General features: G+C 43.4%; 1 protein-coding gene across 1 annotated transcript in view; it reads right to left on the bottom strand.

Moving 5' to 3' along the window:
* Positions 1-19,342, bottom strand: part of GULP1 (GULP PTB domain containing engulfment adaptor 1) — a 211,322-nt gene that overhangs the window by 74,678 nt on the left and 117,302 nt on the right. The window contains exon 4 of the mRNA XM_066635363.1: positions 237-298. Coding sequence (XP_066491460.1) covers positions 237-298 — 62 coding nt within the window. The remainder of the gene's footprint in view (positions 1-236; positions 299-19,342) is intronic.

The raw sequence follows: 19,342 nt of genomic DNA, 5'->3' as shown, positions 1-19,342 counted from the left end.
AGAGGGGCAATCACGGAGGCCTCCTCATGGAAAGGGAATATTTGTTCCCTTAACTTAGGGCTGTGCTGCAGATGCATCAGTGCTTTAAAGTTGGTTAGGATTGGGCAGTAAGTCACTTTGAATCTCATACAGCAGGAAACAATTTTTTATGAAAGAAAATGGAAAGCAAAATCAGAAATTGAATATTTGCTAGACATCAGGCACTTTGAAACAAGGTAAGCAAGCAGACCCCTCACCTTTGCACTATAGGGAATATAGTGTTTTGATAAAGCCTCAGGAGTGTGCATCCACGTTTTGTCTGCAAAAGGGAAAAACACACACATAGTTTAGTCTTACTTGTTCTAATGTTACTTGTTAACTTTCGGCATATTCATCCTTCAAACTAATTTAATCCTTATAAATACATACTTTTAAAAGGATTTTCCCTAGTAGTGAAAATACACTAAGAGCATTAACATACATATAGGTACCATATGAATGAGGAGCTCTGCATTGGCACAAAGATGGAATAATGAATAGCTTTCCTAAGACCTAGTGCAGTCACACATTTGTATAGTACTTGTTAAGTGTTCAAGGCGGTTTCATATAAATTATCTCAATAATCCTTGCAACAATCCCATAAATTGGGCAAGTGTTACTGTCCCCATTAGAAGATGGGGTGAAGCTGGAAAAACAATGGCTTGCCTACGCTGTGGGACAAAGAACACTTATCAGACAGCATATTAGTATCTGTCAAGTTGTTTAGGTAGAAGGCTACAGCAGCTGCTGCAACACCCAGAAGATGCTAGTCTGCTTTGAGGAAAAGAGGGTAAGAGGAAGGAGCCATCCTGGGAGCAGGATGCACTTCTGACTTAGCCAGGTGGCTAAAAAGATGGCAAGAGTTGATGAAATTAAACATTTCTTCACATCAGTAGCATGGGAGCAGCACAGCTATACTTTGTTCACCCATTCATATGCCCCAGTGAGGCAGAATAAAAGTGTAGTCAAATTCATTGAAATTTCTCCAACTTTTCTTCACTTACTTATACACTGAAAGGCCAGCTCAAACTGATAGGTCTTATAATGTTCCTAAAAAGATGCTTTGGTGAGTCTGCAGTGAGGAAAGATGGGGCGGCCACCAAAGTATTTCTCTACATACCCTCACTCTCCAAACTGGAGGCAAAAAATGGTACCATTAAGAAGTAGCCTTTAGTCATGGGACTCAGGGAAGGAAACGCACACCAAGAGTGCACTTTGCTGGGCCAAAGCTGTTTCACTAAGAACAAAGAATAGCAAGTCTCTTGTTTATAACTGTGTGCATGCTCAGTGCAACAAAGAAGAGTTATTGAAAAAGCTGCAGCAGCATTATACCAACCCCAAGAAGTTTCAGCTAAACCAGCAGTTGCCAAATTTACGGCTGCTGTGCTGCCCTCCGAACTCGGAAGTGAGTGGCGATGACACAAAACACATCATGTCATGATGTAACTGACATTCACTTCCAGGTTTGGAGACCTAAAGCAAGCCTCCAAACAGCGGTAAGAGGGTCAGGACTGGTGGGCTTTTTTTGGAGGGTGCGGGTTTTGCAGGCTGCAGTTCTGCTGAGCCTCCTGCCACTGCCTGGAGGCTCATGCCATGGTCTCACTGCTGGGCAGCAGGTAGCCTGCAATGCCCCGGCAATTGCCTCGCGATGCTCCAGGGCATCACAATGCACAGATTGGGAACCACTGATCTAAACTGTTCTATCAGCTCTCCTAACTGGTGACTTGTTTGCTCTTCTGTTCACCCCATAGCCAGCCTATAGCGCAGGATCAGATAATTAGAAGATGCAAATCTAATTCCTGCCTCTCCAGTCTTAGTGCTTGGTCTGGGCTCCACTATCTCATAAGAGCTAGGAGGAGTAAGTTGTGCCAGACAGAATTTTGATGGGTAATGGCTCCCCCTCCCTCTTGTTGTACTGTCCAGTCAGCTGGCTCTGATTAGTGCCATAAGGAACAGGGTGTAAAATGTGGCACCACACTGCACTGATAATTAGTCAAACATCTTTGAAAACCAAAGGTTGCAATCCTAACCACATTTTCCTGAGAGTAAGCCCCATTGAACAAAATACGACTTACTTCTGAGTAGACCTGGTTAGGATTGTGCCCAGGGTTGAATAAGATTGTTATCAGCTTGGTCACTCTGCATTATCAGGCTCCCTCAGATAATTTTACTTTATGAGCTTTGCCTCTTAAAGTGAAAAGATTGCCTCCTCCTAGATATGGAACCCCCCCCCCCCCCAATTTTTCAAACATCACATTGCCTTCCAGAATGTTAGGAAAGTATCACTACAGGGTTTAAAAGGTTTGGCATTACACCAGAGAAAACTTTCAAAGAATTATTGCATTCACTTATTTTAATGGATTCAGATAGAATTTATATTTTGCTCTGAACAGTGTGTTGATCATGTTGGCTATTCAGCCCATCACTTGAAAAAAAGAAAAGCAACAATTTTTATTGTTTCCAGCTATAGGTTTAAACTTGAGATTTTCTTACATATATTATTGCTTTCAGCTGATGTAGTTTATTAATGCTTTAATTTTCTTAATGTATTTTATGGTGAAATTGTGAAATCTCAAGGGACGTTTTGTGATAAGCTAAATGTAAATTCCCAAAATAAAAAGATAAAATTGTTTCATATGGACCATTAACACACTGTCTCAAACTATGTGGCAATATTTGGCCGGAGCATACCTTTTAAAAACACTTTCTACGCTCAACATAACTTTTTCTTTACAAGAAAAATCTTTATAACTTTTTTCTTTCTCCTGTTTGAGCAATTTGTACCATTTTGTCCCTGGTCTACTTATTACGCTTAGATAACAGATGTGAATTGCTTTAAGAAATACTTTCCCATATTGCCCTCAATATAAATGCTGTTTTAAGGAGTGTATTTAAATGATGGGAAAAAATACCCTAAACAGCATAGGAAAGAAAACCAAAGCAAAGATCTCATATGGCATAGTGGGAAATGTTTAATAATGTCTTTCAGAAGCTAGCAGAAACCATTTCTGGTTTCATATTTGGTTGTGGGCCAATACTTTAAAACTTTTATTCATGTTGATAAAAAGGATTCACTTATTAGACAATTCCCATTTTACCTATTTTAATAATTAGTCACTTTAAAACTGCTAAGAAAATTCCCAGTTTTCTGGGAGATCTCCCACTGGGCCTATATAAGTGGCAGCAAGAAGGTTGAGTCTGCCACTGTCAGCTAAATAACAATGAAAATCTTGGCTCCCTGGTCACATGATGTCAAGTGGGAAGACTCTTAGCCAAATGGAACAGCTGGGAGCCAAGGCCGGGGGCATGAACTTAAGGGAAGGCTCAACTTCTAGTTCATGTTGCAGGAATAACTATGGGCTGGGATCCTTTTGCTCAAAAGTGTTCTTCCTGCCTGCCACCTTTCCTCCGCAGCAACTTACTTGTTGTTAGGGTTGTAGAGAAGTTGTAGGGATTGAACATTTGAACCGTTTCTTTTTTATAGTCAAATCTAAATCTGACCTGTTCACCCCTTTTTTTTGGATTGTCCCCCTCCCTTGGCCGCCCTGTGAATTATTTTGTCCAACTCACTAATCCGAGCAAAAAAAGGGCTTTCATGTTAGCGAGACTGAACATATTTCCATCGGCAATGCACCAAGGGAGATTTTCTAAAAAAAAACCCATTCTAATAGATTATGATAGTTTTGTTCAGCTGAACCTGATACCCTGGGTCACATCCTTCTTCGGTGCTCCGCCCATCATAATCTTAGGTCCCACCTACTTGGCCCCTTTCTTTCTTCTCTTCCTGTTTCCCTTGTTGATCCTTTCCCAATTCTTCTTAGCGAGGATTCCCCTCCCATCACCAATTTGGTGGCGGAATTTCTAGTGGTAGTCTCTATGGCAAAGGTCAAACGCTAATACCTGGTCAAGTGTATCTATTTGCTATATTCATTATTGTTTGTGGACTTCCAATATGCCAATAAAGGTTTACCAAAGTAAAGTAGTTGGACTGCAGTTGCATAAAGAGACTTGCTTTTCTAGCTGGGCACTGAGACACCAGCAATCTGGTGCCGTGACTTAATGCAAATGACCAGAACTCAAACTGCTTTCACAAATTCAGGGGTGGACTATAGGATTATCAATAAAAATACAACACAATATGCTTAAAAACCAAAAGGATATCCTCCAACCTCCAGTTTTCATGCCAGCTCCATGCTGAACTTCATCCAGAATTGTATTTAACTACGAGTAATTAAAACTGAATTACATCTCATGGAAAGTCTTCCAGTTTTGTTTGCTTCACTTGCTGAAGCCATCTGGATTTAGCGGAAGTATTCCTTGCCTGAAGGTTCCTGGGTATTTGTGGAATACAACAATCTGGAGTTTTAAATTTGTGATGCACCTTGGCATCCTACTCCAAGGCAGAAGAGTAGACTAGATAATATTCAGATTTCCACCTCCTTGAGTATATGGGCCTAATTAAAATGACACAGTCAGCACGAAAGGTATCAAAAGTTCTACTGCATTGTAATACTCCACTTCAGATGATCTTGAAGATCCTTACCGCTATGGACACACAGGGCCTGCTTAAGAGACCGCCTGCACAGAAATCAATCTGAAGTCACAATAATGCAGCAAGGTGCAGGGCCTTTTGTGTTGTGGCACCATGTCTTTGGAATCAACTTCCAGAAATTTTGAGAATAGCCTTTCTCTATATTGTGATTCTGCTTGGCATTGAGGAGGGAGAAACCTCCTAGGGACACCTTTTTAGTTTTACACCTATAGGTTTTTGGTTGCTGTTTAGATACTATTTTTAGTATCAAAAATAGTTACTGCAGGGGGGGGAATCTGCAGTTTCAGTTAACTGCAGATCAGATCCACACACACCCGCCCCGCCTCCCCGCATGCCCCTTATGGAGGTGAGCTCTGCTTTTCTTGCCTCTGGAACATCTTCTGATCCCAGCAGTGGCTGCACGCACCCATCAGCTGCCTCTACCAGGCTCAGAATGCCTCCTAAAGGCCAAAAAAACACTGCCGGTTTTTGGCTGAAAATCAGGCATTCTGAGCCCGGCAGAGGCCGTGGGTGGACACATGGTTTCTGTGTGTCTGCGGTTTCACTTAACCGCTGGGGGGGATTCCGGAACGGAACCCTCATGGAAACAGGAGCATGCCTGTATGTTATTGCTGTTTTTACATCTTTTTACTGCTCCTGTTTCATTTTAATTGGTTTTATTTACTGTTTTAAACAATTGTTATATTGTATTTTTGTTGTAGTACACCACTTTGAGCACTGGAAAAGCAGTATAAAAACCTTAGAAATAAATAAGCACAGGGGCAGCCCAGCAATGAGGCTGACTGAATGGATGTTTCAAGTGGTGGGTTGGGGGACATGACAAATTCTCAGAAGGTGTCTAGCAAGCTGCACTCATCCACTACCTCTGTGGGTTTATCTCCTACTTCAGGTCCACTATTATTACCTCAGTTCTTTTCCTAATCACTTGGGGAAAGGTCTACTGTCCTTTCTCCCCTGTCGTTTCTTGCAAAATAGTGGGGTGGGAACAGTGGCGTCACTAGGAATCAAGTCACTCGGTGTGGGAGGCCTTCGCATCACCCCATGCAGTCGGTGTGGTTATGTAGCATCGCCCCGCCCCCACTGGTTTTTTGGCTGTACCTTTTGTTAGAACACAGATATTTCAATGTGGCTTATTTCATTGCATTCTACATGAAATTACACATTGATTGATATATAACATGATGGGATTATTCCTCCAAACTCTGATTTTAGTGATTTGGAAAACTTGTAGAGTCTCTCTCTCTCTCTCTCTCTCTCTCTCTCTCTCTCACACACACACACACACACACACACACACACAAACCCCTACCCCATGTCAACTTACTAACACCTTATTGCAGCACTTCTCAAACTTTTAGCACTGGGACCCACTTTTCACAATGACAATCTGTCCAGGACCCTTTGGAAGTGATGTCATGGCCAGAAGTGACATCATCAAGCAAATTAAAATAAATAATTATAAATAATTAAATTAAAATAAAATAAATAATTAAATAAGGGGGAGCCAGTCCTGTTTCACCAAGTGAATCTACTTTGAAGTAAGTCCCATTGTGGTCAATGGGGCTTACTCTCAGGAAAGTGTGAGTAGGATTGCAGCCTGTGAGCCCAATCCTATGTCTACTCTGAAGTAAGTCCCACAGTGGTCAATGGAGCATACTCTGTAATCTGCCTGCAATAATAACCCCCCAAAAAGAATCAGTGAGATCTTCAGCCCTCCCCAGTACCCAGTTTAAAGTTCTTCTGTTTCAGGCATATCAATACAAAGACCCTCCTGGCTTTGCAAGTGCAAAACAGAAAACTTCCCCTTACCAGCTCAAGCTTCTTTTTTTGTCCTTTTTAGTGTGTGTGTGTGGGGGGGGAGGCTGCAATCTGTTGCGCTCCAGCTCCATCAGATCGGGACCATTCTGGTGCCCTCACATTCCCCTTTGCCTGGCCTCACCACCAGCCAAGGCAAGTCTTCCTACTCGTGAGTAAACACGACCATGTGGCTGTTTGCTTTCCATAGAGCTCAATAGACTGCAGGAGGGAGGGAGGGACTTCCTTCTCAGGTGTTTTGGGGGCTGCATTCATTGGATCAGGACCATTCTGACGTCCTTGGAGTCCTCTCTACCTGCCCTGCAAGTTTGCCTACTCACGAGTTAACGCGGCCATGTGGCTTCGTTTCCAGCGCAACAGACTGGGATAGGACCTCCTTCTCGGGTGTTTTTTGGGGGCTGCATTCATTGAATTGGGACCATTCTGGTGTCATTGGACTCCTCTCCACTTGCCCTTTCCGACGGACTAAGGCAAGTCTGCCTGCTTGCAAGTAAACACGCGATACGGCTCACTTTCACTTTCCATAGGGTTCCATTCATTTTTCCTTCCGGTTTTTTGGCCATAACTTTTGAATGAAAGGAGCAATTTCAATTCCGTTTTTTGCATTGCACTCCGCTGGCCATTCTGCATCCAACGGTGTATGGCATGACATGGTAGCTCCTAATGCTGCGAAGTTAGCACATCCTCCCCCTAGGGCATGTAGCGACGCCAGTGGGTGGGAAGGATGCTTGGAGTGGCCTGGCACTTTACAAGAAGTGGCTGATAAGGAGGTGGTGGTAATGGAGGAGAAGAAGATGATGATGATGAGTATGTGCTGGTGGTGAATGTACGTGTTCTGGTAGGCACAGGGGATTGTACTCATTGGCAGGCATGGCAGCAGAATGTGGGAGGGGGCTGCAGATCAGCTGCCATGTCAAGCAGCAGATCAGCTTGGACATACTCAGCCTGTCTATGTCAATTCCAGCTTATACAGGAAAGATCTATCTCAGCAAAGAGAATGTAACATCTAAAATAATTCTACTGTGTTTAAACATCTGACAGTCAAATATGAACTGGAATATTTGAAACAGCAGCTTCAAGAAGTTTTCTCCATTAATACCGATGGAACATTACAATGGGCATGCACAAAACAACCAAAGATAATCTGAAATGGGAAGGATTAGCTGCAGATGTAGCCGACACCATCCCTCAAGCTTCTGCCTAAACAGAATTTAGTTTCAATACAACAGGAAAACACTGCTACGAAATTCAGAACTATGGGGGAGAGATACTACATTAAGTAGTTTAAATGAAGATTACTGCAAAGAAATCTTGCAACGGGTGTATTCAATTTAATAGATGAAGGAGTTTAACAATAAAATCCAGACAGCTGTGCTTCTCCACCCATTTCTTTTAAAATTAATTCTAACCAGGCTTCACAGTTCACCACTTATTTATTCATTTTGAAATAACAAACAGAATGCAGCATTCCAATAGATTCATCTAAAACACAAAGTGTTGTGATTGCTTTACTACTAAGAGTACATTCTAGGCACTGCATGAACGTCCAATGGTAATGTTCCCAGCATAGGAACTGAGGGCATTTTCTCCAGTAGAAATCTTCCCAACAGTATTCCTTGGTAAGACAACAAGTCTCAAGGGCCACTGCACCTTTCCCTTTACTCGCAGAGCTCTGCTTTGCAGTACATCACAGCAACACAGGGGCAATTTAAAAAACAAAAACCCTACCCATTCTCCCCCTGTTGGCGTAGCTAGGTCATTTGGCCCATAAATTTCTGTCACCCCATATGACTTAATTAATTAATTCACTTTTTATACCACCCTTCCTCTAAGCAGCTCAGGGTGGTTTACATGGTTCCTCCCCTTATTTTGTCCTCACAACAACACTGTGAGGTAGGTGAGACAGAGACAGTAATAGTCATGACATGAAATGAATAATAATAATGGCCAGAAAACAAATGTGGTGAATATTTCCCAACAAGCAATGGATGAAATTCTTCATCAAATGGTATATAACATGATGGTATTATTCCTAAAAGCCACGATTTCCAGAATTTTGGTCACTAGGGTGTCACCCGCCCCCACCCCCCAGATGTCTCATTGGCCTGTTTTGAGTTAAGGCAGTGGTTCTCAAACTTTTAACACTAGGACCCACTTTTTAGAATGACAATCTGTCCAGGACCCACCGGAAGTGATGACATAGCTGGAAGTGATATCATCAAGCAAAATAAAATAATTGTAAATAATTAAATTAAGAAAGACAGATAAATAAGGGGAAGCCAGCCCTGTTTCACCAAGTGAATTTTCTCTGTAGCCTGCCTGCAATAACACCTCCCCCACACACACAAAATCAGTGAGATTTTCAGCTCTCCCCAGTGCCCACCTTACCAGCTCAAGCCTCTGGTTTATTCTTTGGGGTGGGTTGCTGCCTGCAATAACACACCCCCATAGATAAATCAGTGAGATTTTCAGCCCTCCCCAGTGCCCACCTTACTAGCTCAAGCCTCTGGGAGGGGCTGCCTTCTGGAGCATTTGTTGAGCTCCACTTTCATTAGATGGGGACCATGCAGCTAGCCTTGCATTCCTCTTTGCCTGACTAGACCAGGAGCCAAGGCACATTTGCTTAAACACGAATAAACATGACCGTGTGGCTTACTTTCGCTTTCCATAGGGCTCAATACATTTGTATGCTTGGAGGGAGGGACTTCCTTCTTGGGTGATTTTGGGGGGCTGCTTTCATTGGATAGGAACCATTCTGGTGTCATTGGATTCCTATCAGTCTGCCCTTTCCGACGAACTATGGCAAGTTTGCCTACTCGCGAGTAAATGCACAATATGGCCCAGTTTCATTTTCCATACGGTTCAATGCATTTTTTGGTTTCCGGTTTTTTTGGCCATAACTTTTGATGGAAAGGAGATATTTTAATCTGGTGTTTTGCATTGCATTCCGTTGGAAATTCTGCATCCAACAGTGTATAGCATGATGGGGTTACTCATAATGTTATGAGTATGAGTGATGTTAGCGATGTTGGGGCATTTGTGGTGTTACAACCCCCAAGGGTGGTACCTGGGGTGGACTGCCCCCCGCCCCCCGCTAGCTACACCACTGCCCCCTGCTACTACTGGGAAGCAACATCAGGGAAATGGGGCAGGATAAGGGGGTAACCTCTACACTTCCACTCATTGCCACTTCAGCTCTTGCAACTGGACTGTAAGTATTTTTTTCTTATTTTTCATTCTTATGAAAGAAACACATTTAAACACACAATACAAACAAAACAAACAATTGCAAAGATCAGCACATAACAATATCAATACCATTACAAGAAGAAACTAAGATGTATCTGTTTTCTCAAACAAAACATGACAAAAGGGGGGACACAGGATAAGTAAAGGGGGAGAACAGGGTAAATAAGATAAATAGATTTAACCCTTGAACCCTTAGTAGCTGTGACACTGGCCAATGCACCATCAGGTAGCAGGTGAGGGGTTGCATGGGGGGGCCTTTTGCACCAGGACTCTGAGCTACCTGGTGCTACTACTGAACTTGGAGAAGAACTTTGCAGGCCTGAAGATCTCACTTTTCCTTGAGATGGGTTTTAGTCTGCCAGCATCTCTAACATCTGAACAACAGAACTTACACTGCCTGACATAGTTAGTGTAAGCATAGGACTGGCACAGGATGCACTATCCTCAGTTTGCAACTTCTGCAGAATGAGCATAGCAGGGATTTGTGCATCTCTTTACAGTGAAACACATGAGTTTCCTTCCACACGTCATGTAGGTGGAGAGATGAACAAGTAAGCTTGTCCTGGCAAAACTCTGTAAAGTTCCAAACAAGTCTCAGTGGAAAGAAGTCTTTTTAAATTATGAATTGTCAAGGAAACAACATCAGATTTGGCAACAAAGTTTCTGCAGAAATTTTCTCAACTAAAAGAAAATAATTTGAAGATCTCAAGTTGCTAATCAGCACGGCCAATTCAGCACATAACGTTTCAAAGGGTGCAGAGTGTAATCCCAGCAGCAGTAACACCCAAGGACTCAAGAATTCACACAATCTTCCCTCCAGATGCTTTATTAATCACCATCATCTTCAGAAAAAGTCTTATTGGGTTTACTGGAAATTACTTTTATTAATGCTGTCAGCCACCTTAAGAGTGCTGTGGTCAGAATGTTGGGAGATAAAAAATAGTTAAATGTTTTTCAGTATTCAAAACAACAACAACAACAACAGTATTTATATACCGCTTTTCAACTAAAAGTTCACAAAGCGGTTTACAGAGAAAAATCAAATAACTAAATGGCTCCCTGTCCCAAAAGGGCTCACAATCTAAAAAGATGCAAAAGAATACCAGCAGACAGCCACTAGAACAGACACTGCTGGGGTGAGATGGGCCAATTACTCTCCCCCTGCTAAAAAAGGAGCACCCACTTGAAAAAGTGCCTCTTACCCAATTAGCAGGGGTTTTAAATTAAACAGTTTTAAATTACCACTTTCTGCCTTTGTCCTTAAACACACTCCTCCTAATACAATTCTTACAAGGTGATTCATCCAATTTTAAGCACAGAAAAGACTACCTAACGCAGAAAAGAGAAGACTACCCAAACAAAAGCAAGTGGAGGGAAAAAAGAAAGGCGATAGATTTAAGGATGTTAAAGTGAATAAAAATATATTAAACAAAAATAAAAGTTAATTAATAAAGTTAGCACCACATTCTCACTTGAACTTGAAAGTGTTCAAGTGCTTATAATAAGGTCTCAAAAGCCATAATGAATCACAGCAGGCAATTGTCCAAGAATGGGAGCATAGCAGAGACGTGAGGGACCAAACTTAGCGACCATCATCTGTCTTGTCATGACTTTCACTTAAAATTACCATCCGAACTCACTCCTCAAGGCCAACATTTTTGTACAGCTTTAATATGCTGAAAGAGTTAGAAAAGATTAGATCAAGGCCATCAATGGATATGTCATATAATGGCATTAAATCTACTCTCCGGCTCGAATAACAGCTATTCATAAGCTATTAATTATTTATGATCTTATTGCATGATTTTATAAACACTTGGCAATTTTTTGCCAAGAGGAAAACTCTTCTTCCATTTGATATTTTGCTTGAATGAATCATGCTTCAGAAGGCCAGAGGATTGAGAGACCTGCATTTAGCAAGCAGAAACAAATGCAAGTGCTTTGCATGTGGCAAGTGGAAAGCTTCTACAGGATTTATATGTTTACAATATCTGAACATATAAAGCAATATATAAGCCAAATAAACTTTGGCTTTAGAATAACAGCCCTATCCTATGGTCACATTATGCCAATGTAACATGTGTTCCACTGGTCGAATGCAGTTTGCAGCTGTTGCATGTGTGATACTGCTGGCATGCACAGCAAACAGCCAGATCCACACGAGGACGGACCAGGACTTCCCAATGGAATAGGTAAGGCCACTCAAGGGTCGGGAGGATGGTGGGGAGGGGTAAAATAAGGTGGGCAGAATAGTGAGGCTAGTTTAAATGGCAGCAGTGCCCACCAAATTCTAACCCCCAAATTCTGATCCACCTGCACAGCTCTATGCAGACTTGTTCCAGCTATCAAGCCGGCACAGGTTAGAGTTGACCCATTGAGGCTGCTGGGCCTTATCCTGAAGTTAACTAGCTTACAGCAGAAGCTAGTGTCGAGCAGCAGAAACTGCTGGCGCCACTGTTTTGCTGCACAGGGAGTTAGGATTGGGATGTAAGATAATTTACTTGCAGAAATTAGAACCTTTTTATGAAATGGTGCAACCATGCCCTGGTTCACATATTATCACTGGTGGCCATCACACAGTGGAGAGGCAGATGGGAACCCTTCCCTTCTACCATGCACTTACAATTATATAATGTATAACAACAATGGTAACTTAACAACAGTTTTTCCAGAATGGAATGGAAATTAGATTAACCCAGATGGAGAAAAAAGAGGCAGTAAAATATCTAAAAGATATTTCCAACGAGTTAACTAGGACATCATTTACAAAGCAAGAATTCCAACCTCATGAGCAAAATATATCAGAACAAGATCAAGGAAGATGCAAGAAATAAGCCAACTGTTAAAAGTTATGAATAACTTGCTACATTAAATACTTAGTACAATGGATCTCAAACTTTTTAGTCTAGGACCTACTTTTTAGAATGGCAATCTGTTGGGACCCAACGGAAGTGGCATCATCAAGCAGGAAGAATTTTTAACAATCCTAGGGGGCAATCCTACCCACACTTACCCAGGAGTAAGCCCCACTGATTATCATTGTTAAAAGCATATATTTGTAGCCTGTTAAAAGTACAGATCTCCCCAAATGAGTCACATACCATGTTGGCATCAAATTTAATATTCTAAAAATAAAATATTGAAATGAATCGGGACCCACCTAAAATTGGCTCGCAACCCACCTAGTGGTTCCTCACCCACAGTTTGAGACACAGTGGCTTAGGGCACAATCCTAACCAGGTCTACTCAGAAGTAAGCCCTACTTTGTTCAATGGGGCTTACTCTCAGAAAAGTGTGGCTAGGATAGCAGCCTTAGTGAGAAGGCACTGGATAACCTAAATGTGTGAGCCTGCTAACATAGTTTTACATTGCTTCTTACTACTGGAAGCAATAATTCCCAGGTGGGAAGCAAACAGGAAGATAGATGGCATAAATATTGAAAAAGTCTAAATTCAGATTATCCATTTTGATAAAAGTTTCACAATTAATGTTGGATTCAATGAAAAATTCAGACAAAAACGTCCTGAACATCAGTTCAGTGTATAATATGCAAATGAGGGTTATACTTTAAGCCCTCAGGTATGCATGGGCAACTTTCTCAATTAAATGCCCCTGATTAAAAATAATTTACAAGTGAGTTTTTTCACCTGGCATTCCCAGCAATGATTTTTAGAGACTTATATTCATTCTTTTGCTATAAGACTCTGAATGTCTTATCTTTGTTGTGCAGCATATCTTCCTCCATTATAAAGCACAGGCTTTACAAATGAATTTATATAGCAACTTACTGAAATGACAGAGGGCTGTTAATTCAGTATTGCCAATAGTATATTGGAATCCTTGTGCATTCTGAATATTTAATGTTGGGACAAGACTAAACACTACTGACGTAACCTCAGAGACGTATGGGCTTGCTTTGGTAATGAAGTAATGGGCTGAATGACCAATTCACACATTTAAAAAAAGGTAAAGAACATCACATAATGTTGTTTCCTTAATCTCCTCTTCCTACTTCGAAATATTATTCTAATTTAGGGAGCACAAGAACAGCGTCATCACCCGCCATTACTTTTTCTGCTCATACTATTAACTGGTAATACAGGCCTACAAAATTGAGGGTCAGAAAAGTTTTTCCCAAACTTTATGGTGGTTTGATATGAATTTGGGGTGCCAATTCCAAAAATGGCATCCGTTTTGCCCTATCATGTCTAGTTTTGGAGATATAGTATAGCCTCATTAGTGAATGGTTCAAGCAGCTTCCGTATGAGGAAGCCATGGTGAAGGCTTCCTCATGAGGAAGCTGCTTGAACCATTCATAAAGAGGCTATGCTGTGTGTCTCCAAAACTAGACGTGATAGGGCAAAACGGATGCCATTTTTGGAATTGGCACCCCAAATATACCCAGGAATTGGTGTAACATTTAAGGAAACAAAATGTGTGTGGGCCAGTGTAACTGGTAAAAAATGGTATAGTGTAGAGCTGAGATGATTCAGGAAGTTCCTGGTTCATATCTGCTCTCAGCCATGCACTCACAGGGTAGTTTCAAGGTGGCCAATCATGCAAGATGATGAGGACACTGACCTACCTTACAAGGTTTTTCTGAGGATTACAGATATGTGTGTGAAGCAGTCCAAGAATTTGAAAACAAATACATGTTAAATAGTTGTTTCTTTCTCTCCCCCCCCTCCCCCGGATACAATTTCTGTCAGGAGGAGGAATCATTTTCTCCAGAGGAAAATGATGATGCATCATTTCTGCCAAAGGATAAAAGTTGCTGCCATTCTACATGCTGCTAGGAGGCACAAGCATGCCATTCTGGAACTTCCGCGGATATGGGTGAATGCCTTTTCCCGAGGTCCAGGGCCGCCGCCCCCCCCAGAGGCAAGGGGAGCTGTGCTCCCCTCACCACCACAGGGAGTCTGACTCAGCAGAGGCCAAGGACATCCGCCTCCCCCTTGCCTCCCCCCACGCCACCTCTCCATTGCTCAGCACTCCCACGGAGTACAAGGAGTACACAGAGTACGGAGGTCACCTGCCCTCTGCCTGGCACTGGCTCAGTGCAGGCTTGTGCTGAGCCAGCACCTGCGTTGACTGGGCTGAATGTGTCGCAGGCATGCTTTATGGCATGTTTGCGACACTGTGTGCCGGCACTGAGCTGGAATGCAAAGGTCAGGATTGGGCCCTAAGTCCCTCATTCTTTTGTTTAGAGCCATGTTTTTAATTCAGGGACAGACAAGAAACTTGCCCTTTTTAAAAATTAAAGCTCCTATTGTCAGGTACCTGACAATAAGGTACCTGATTAAAAAAAATGGTTACTATACTGTAAACTAGATTTTGCGATCCATAAGACAAACAGAGCAAGGCAATAACAAGTACTCCTGATTGTTTTTCTGTCCTGCCTTTCAGTGACTCAATTATATGCATCATGTCCTGGAAGTGCTAAACATTTATAGACTGTAAACTTGAAAATTGTCAATTTTATTACCTGTCCATTCAAATGCAATTGTGTTCTGTAACTTTTTGGGGGGAGATTCTTGTGTTGTCCTTGAGTTCTCAACATTAAATTTTTGACTTTTCACATTTCCACAAATGACTGCCATAAAAAAAATCATACTGATCTGACTTTGTTGTTTGGAGAAGTCCTCCTTTTCTAACCTGTCATTTCTAACACCCAATTATTTCAGTAGATTACATTTAGAAGTCATACTTGTTGATTTGTTCCATATGATTCGGTGTATGCACAGGACCATAATGCCTCAAACTGTGCCATTTGTAATAGCAGGGCTTTTTTTCTAATGGAACGCGGGGGGACGGAGTTCCGGCACCTTTTTGCAGGGGCCCCTCCCCTTTGGAGGCATTCCAGGAGGGGGGAGCAAACTAGAGGCATTCGCTGGGTGGGTGCTGGGGGGTGCAGGGTGGGCGGGTGCCTGGCCCCTGCCTGACTGCACAATGACCCCCTCCTGCCCCCATCTCCAAGCTCTCGCCTGAGCCCAGCCTGCCTCCCCTCCCCCCGCGCTCTGCTTCCCAGTGCAGCTTCCAAGCCGGTGGAGGGTGCGGGGGACACGTGCCGACGCCGAGGAGGAGGACGGACAGCCAGCCAGCCAGGGAGACGGGCCAGGCACCCACGGAATGCCCAGGTACTGGCTTGGTGGAGGAGGAGGGGAAGGAAGCTGGCTGGTGCAGCCCCGTGCCAATCTGCAGCAGGAGCCTAGGCTTGTCTACTCAGAAGTATGTCTCATTGTGCTCAGTGGGGCTTGCTCCTGGGAAAGGGTGCATAGCCTTGCAGCCTGAGAGCCCAAGCATGTCTACTCAGAAGTAAGTTCCATTGTGTTCAATGGGGCTTACTCACAGGAAAGTGTCATAGCCTTGCAGCCTGAGTAGACAGGCAGAGAAAGGGCTCTGAGGCTGCAGTCCTCTTTCCTGGGAGGAAGCCCCACTGCTTCTAGTGGGACTGACTTCTGAGTAGACAGCCACAGGCTTTGGCTCTGAGGCTGCAGTCCTCTCCACACTTTCCTGGGAGGAAGCCCCACTGCCTCTAGTGGGACTGACTTCTGAGTAGATAGGCACAGGAGGGGCTCTGAGGCTGCAGTCCTCTCCACACTTTCCTGGGAGGAAGCCCCACTGCCTCTAATGGGACTGACTTCTGAGTAGACAGGCACAGGATTGGGCCCTGAGGCTACCATCCTATCCACAGTAAGCCCCATTCACTAAAGTGGACTTCTGAGTAGACATGCATAGGATTGGGCTCTTAGGCTGCAATCCTAGGCACTTTCCTGGGAGTAAGCTCCATTGACTAGAATGAGACTTACTTCAGAGTAGACATACCTAGGATTGGGCTCTTAATCCTGGCAGAGATATATATCTGCACATGCTAAGGGCAGGTGAAAAGGGATTCTACGTGTGTACAACGTGCTGTCCAGCCTTGCCAGAGATCCTCCTCATCCTTCCCCCACAAGCATGCCTTCCACCAGCCAGCGTTTGCAGCTCCTCTCCAGCAATGCACAGCAGCTGCTCAGGGCAGCAGAGAACATACAATTGCATGCCAAGCACCTTCCCAAAGACACAGTGTATTCTGATACCTGAATTAAAACATATTTATTCGCTTGTTTGCAAACATAGCTGTGCACCTAAGGACCCCTCTCATGTAAGAATTCCTTTTTTGTTCTTACTCCCACAGTTGCTTAGAGTAATTTTACTACATGGAACTCATGTAAGCCATTTTTCGGAATCCATTCACTGCTTCCTCTCCTCGAAGTAGTGCCACACTACATACTACACGCTACAAGTGCACCTGTACAGTATTTTTCCCCATGTGTAGAAAAAATAGCTAGGGGGAAGGGGATGTGGAGATTGACAGCCCAATCCTATGCATGTCTACTCAGAAGTAAGTTCATCTTAGGGGGGAAGCACATAAAAAATATTTTATTTCTCCAATAAAAAATGGTTTAAAAATAAATAAATGATTAACAAGTTGTGAGTTCCTGCACCTTTTTATTTACAAAAAAAGCACTGTGTAATAGGCTGAAACATCAAAACATTCTACTTAAGCTGCTGTGCATCTCTTCTTTGTTACAAGATTCACAGCCCAATCCTGACCTGTGCTGGCCTAGCCAGACTGCACAGCCTGCGCTGTATCTAGTACAACTTAGGAGGTGGCTGGAGGTTTTCTTGGGGTGATATACTTCCCCTTACCCCAGGTAAACTCCTGTTACTCCTATCGGGCTTCTTGGATCTGTGCCACCTATTTAGCTGGTGCAAATCTGGGAAGCCCCGTGTAATGCCAAGTGGATTGGGAAAGAATAGGATACAGCTGATGCCTGTTCTGGTTATCCCACCCCCCTCCTGGGCCCAATTTACCCCTATTCTGCCCTCTCCCTGCCCAGAAAAGCATTAGCCTTTTGAAAATGCTGGGTGAGGAAAGTGGATGAGAGCAAGGGAGGATTAGAGTCTGGTGGGCCGCCCCTGCAGACTCTAGCAGAGTCTGGAAGAGCCGGAGAAACAAGCTTGGTGACCACTGCTGTCATCAGCACATGACTAAGAGGCAGCAGAACAGCAGGCTTTAAAAGAGGATTAGACAAACTTATGGGGACAAATCTATGAAGGGCTACTAGTCATTATAGCTCTATGCTGCCTTCAAGATCAGAGGCAGCATGCCTCTGAATACCAGCTGCAGAGGAACAATAGTGGGAAAGGAGTATGCCTTCATCTCCTGCTTATGGTCTACCCAGAAGCAACTGGTGGATCACTGCGGAAAGCAGGATATTGAATTAGATGACCCTTTGGCTTGATCTAGCAAGGTTTTTCTTATGTTACGAGGTGTGGTGAGGTGGCTGGTGGGTACAAGATGCCACCTCCCCAACCCACTGTCTGAAGCAGTTGCTTCATTCTGCCTCACCGGCAAGCCACTGGCAGTAAGGCAAATATGCAGCACACAGAAAAGTTCAGTCTGCATCAAGTGGTTTTTAGTTTGACCGTGACTCATTTCCCCCTCAGTACTATTCCTGTCGTGAAAAAATTCTACAAGTGACCCTCAAAACTAAACAAAACTCCAAGCGTTCATTACAATATATTCCACACAAATGCATACAGATTTTTTACAAGTTTCAAAACCCAAACTTTCCAGCACTTGTGGAAAACTTACAGTCCAATCCTAACTAAATGGTGCCTGTAGGGCAGAGTGGCACCAGCATGTGCTCTGCTGCATCCTGCGGGTACCCAGAAACCATACAGGGGTGGGGAGTGAAGTAAAAGTATGTTTTACTTATTCTCTTCCGCTCTCGCATGGTCCCCAATGGGTCTACTCGAACCTGTGTCCACTATTTAGCTGATGCAATTTTGAGTAGAGTGAAGGAGACATGTTAGGGACAAAACAGGGGTTAGGATATCAGAACTCTTCCCAACAATATCCACCCCCGTCTGCCCCAACATGCCCCAATCTGCCACCCCGCTCCAACTGATGCTTACCTGTACCAGTGGGGTGTGATGGGGTCCAGTGATCATCTTCTGGTCCTGCCACCTCTTGCAGCAGAGCTCAGAAAACGGCCACCAGCTGTGTGGTGCGTACAACAAGAAAACCTTGCATTTTTATTGAACATAAGAGTTTTATGCCTTCAGTGAAAACTGTACAGAAACAAAGAATATTAGCAGCTATCTTACAGTGTTTTATCATCATTGCTTTACTTAAATAAACAAAATGTTGAATAGCATGTTTTATAACTATGACACTACTGTGGTCAGTTGGTCTACGAAGAACTGATAGTGAATATCAATAATGGCAGAAATCACCAGAGATGGGAACTCGAGTCAAGTGACTCGAGTCCGAGTCGCAAAAATGTGTTTTTTGCTGACATGTTCACACTTGAGTCATCTGTGTCAATGACTTCGGCATTGGCTGAGGCCACTGACTCAGCACTTGGTCCCCACGCATGCAGACTCGTGTCTGTCTTGTGCTTACTTACTTTTTTTGCAGAGTGAAAGTCCTCCCTGCAATGATGGCCCTCATAGGGTCATCATTCAGACTAGGTGAGCAACAGGGAAGTTCCGGTCAGGAGGCAGGGAAGAGTTAATGTTTTGCTTTTGCACTGAGCAAGAGGTGGGGGGGGTAGGTGGGAGAGGGCTCTCTTTTCCATCTCTGAAGGAACCGATGGTCATTCGATGAAGGATGGGCTATCTGATTTGTTTCTTTGGATAAAGTAGGTGGAAAGAGGA

The sequence above is a fragment of the Tiliqua scincoides genome, chromosome 1 (assembly GCF_035046505.1).
Source record: "Tiliqua scincoides isolate rTilSci1 chromosome 1, rTilSci1.hap2, whole genome shotgun sequence".
In the NCBI taxonomy this organism is placed as follows: Eukaryota; Metazoa; Chordata; class Lepidosauria; order Squamata; family Scincidae; genus Tiliqua; species Tiliqua scincoides.
The sequence above is the reverse complement of the archived record's forward strand: the minus strand, read 5'-3'. Positions and strand labels throughout refer to the sequence as shown.